At 44.4% G+C, this 2,500-nt stretch overlaps 1 protein-coding gene across 1 annotated transcript in view; it reads left to right on the forward strand.

The window, feature by feature from the left end:
- Nucleotides 1-2,500, forward strand: part of LOC143291928 (voltage-dependent calcium channel gamma-7 subunit-like) — a 205,560-nt gene that overhangs the window by 198,516 nt on the left and 4,544 nt on the right. Inside the window, exon 6 of the mRNA XM_076602068.1 lies at nt 275-409. Within this exon, the coding sequence (XP_076458183.1) occupies nt 275-409 (135 nt within the window). The remainder of the gene's footprint in view (nt 1-274; nt 410-2,500) is intronic.

Raw genomic sequence — 2,500 nt, forward strand, 5'->3', positions numbered from 1 at the left:
TTCTTTTCCTTTCATAATTCTCAAGCCTTCTGCCACAATGGTGATGATGATGATGATGGCGATGCCAACATGGCGAACAGGCACAAAACAAAACAAAACCATAGACGAGAATGACAGAGGAATGCGATGGTTGGTTGTGTGTGGAAAGCGCCTTCTATCATGATGATGGTGTTGGCGATGACTACGACGACGACTGAACAGGCAGAGACTTACAAATAGAGGAATGTGATAGTTGCGTGTCTGTGTGTGTGTGTGCGTGTGTGTGTGTGGATAGGGGCCATACGGGTAGCAGCTCCACTGCCGGTGGCGTCTCTCATCCTGGCCGTGGCGGGCATCCTCATGTGTGCCTTGGGCAGCCTCAAGAGGAACGGGTCCACAGTCATCGCTGCCGTCCTCTACATTCTGGCGGGTGGGTCTGCTTTGATCTGTGTCGGACTTGTTGCTGTTGTTTTGTATTGTATTGTATTGTATTTCTCTTTTTTTGTCACAACAGATTTCTCTGTGTGAAATTCGGGCTGCTCTCCCCAGGGAGAGCGTGTCGTTACACTGAGAGCGCCACCTTTTTTTCTTTCTTGTTTTCTTTTCTTGCGCGCAGTTTTATTTGTTTTTCCTATAGAAGAGGACTTTTCTTCAGAATTTTGCCAGGGACAACCCTTTTTTTTGTTGTCGGTTCTTTTACGTGCGCAAAGTGCATGCTGCACACGGGACCTCAGTTTATCGTCTCATCAAAATGACTAGCGTCCAGCCCATCACTCAAGGTCTAGTGGAGGGGGAGAAAATACCAGCGACTGAGACGTGATTCGAACCAGCGCGCTCAGATTCTCTCGTTTCTAGACGGACGCGTTACCTGTAGGCCATCAGTTATTATTGTCAGCAGGAGCAATGTGGCAGAATGGTTAAGATGCTCAGCTGCCATTATAAAGTCCATGAGGGTGTGGGTTCGAATCCCGCTCTCGCCCATTCTCCCCAAGTTTGACTGGAAAATCGAATTGAACGTGTAGTCTTTCGGATGAGACAATAAAGTGAGATGCCGTGTGCACGACCGCACTTGGCGCACTGGAAAAGAACCCATGGCAACAAAAGTGTTGTCCTCTGGCAAAAAAATATGTAAAAAAAAAATCCACTGTACACAAATATATAAGTATGCACTCAAGGCCTGACAAGCATTTTGGGTTATGCTGCTGTTATGCATCTGCCTAGTGGATGTGGTGTAGCTTATATGGATTTGTCCGAACACGCAATGACACCTCCTTGAGAAAGCGAAACCGAAACTGAAACTGTTGTCAGCAATATATTATTTAGTTATTTAACGTGAGTAGATTTTGTTGTTGTTGCTGTTGTTGTTGTATTAGTTTGTGTGTTTTTTTCTGGGGGGAGGTTTTTGTTGTTGTTGTTGGTGGTGGTGGTGGTGGTGGTCCTTTTGGTTTTTTGGGGGGTGGGGCGGGGGTGGGGGGGGTGAGGGGACAGAGGGAAAACGGGGAGGAATAGCTGGATGGAAGGGTGATGGTGTCGAAGTGCAAAAAGGTGTGTGTGTGTGTGTGTGTGTGTGTGTGTGTGTGTGTGTTGTGTGTGTGTGTGTGTGTGTGTGTGTGTTGTGTGTGTGTGTGTGTGTGTGTGTGTGCAGTTGAAAAGGGCCGAATAACGAGATACTGGGTAGAGAGCATCCATGCTTGCGTCTTCGCTAGAATTTGTGCGTGCGCAGTTGTGGTGTTTGTTTGTTTTTTTTTGTTTTTTTTGTTTTTGTTTTTTTTTTTGTTTTTTCGTAAGTTTGTTTAAAATATTTTATTTACTTATTTTCCTATTTGAGTGTGTGTGGTGTGTGTGAATATATATATATATATATATATAATTATATGGGTGTGTGTATGCTCACATACACATACATATGTGCATAACTGTGTGCGCGTGTGCATTCAAGTATGTAGGTGGTACCCATACACATCAGTATGTATTCTTGAATGCCATAATATGAGCATAGCAGCTTGCATAACCATGCATGAGAATGCAAGTCTGGTCTCTTTGCTCCTTGTTTAAAAAAAAAAAAAAGAAAGAAAGAAAAAGAAAAAAAAAAGGAGAACTTCATTCTGACTTTGCCAAGTATGTGCTGTGTGAAAAAATTAAGACAACGCGCTCCCTGACAGCCTGTCGTGAAATTGTACACGGCTTTCGTGTGGATAGTCACTCGCCGGAAGTCCCGAAAAAGGAGCAGTACGGACATGGCAGACATCTTGTAGAGATGATAACAGAATAAATGCAGTGATTAGAGCACAAGAATAGGCTCAGTTGTTATTTCTAGTGTGAGAGATGACAACACACAGCCAAGCATGCCCAGTTCTCTGGGGGAATGTCAAACAACAGCTTATTCGAGCGCGCACGCGTGTGTACACGTGTTTATGCATGCGTGTGTCTGTGATGTACGAGGTCGTGTGTTTCCAGACAATTGGGTTTTATGCCGAAGAAAGAAAGTAGTTTGCAAACTGAGATGAGCTTATCTGAGGAT

The sequence above is a fragment of the Babylonia areolata genome, chromosome 18 (assembly GCF_041734735.1).
Source record: "Babylonia areolata isolate BAREFJ2019XMU chromosome 18, ASM4173473v1, whole genome shotgun sequence".
NCBI classification, from domain to species: Eukaryota; Metazoa; Mollusca; class Gastropoda; order Neogastropoda; family Buccinidae; genus Babylonia; species Babylonia areolata.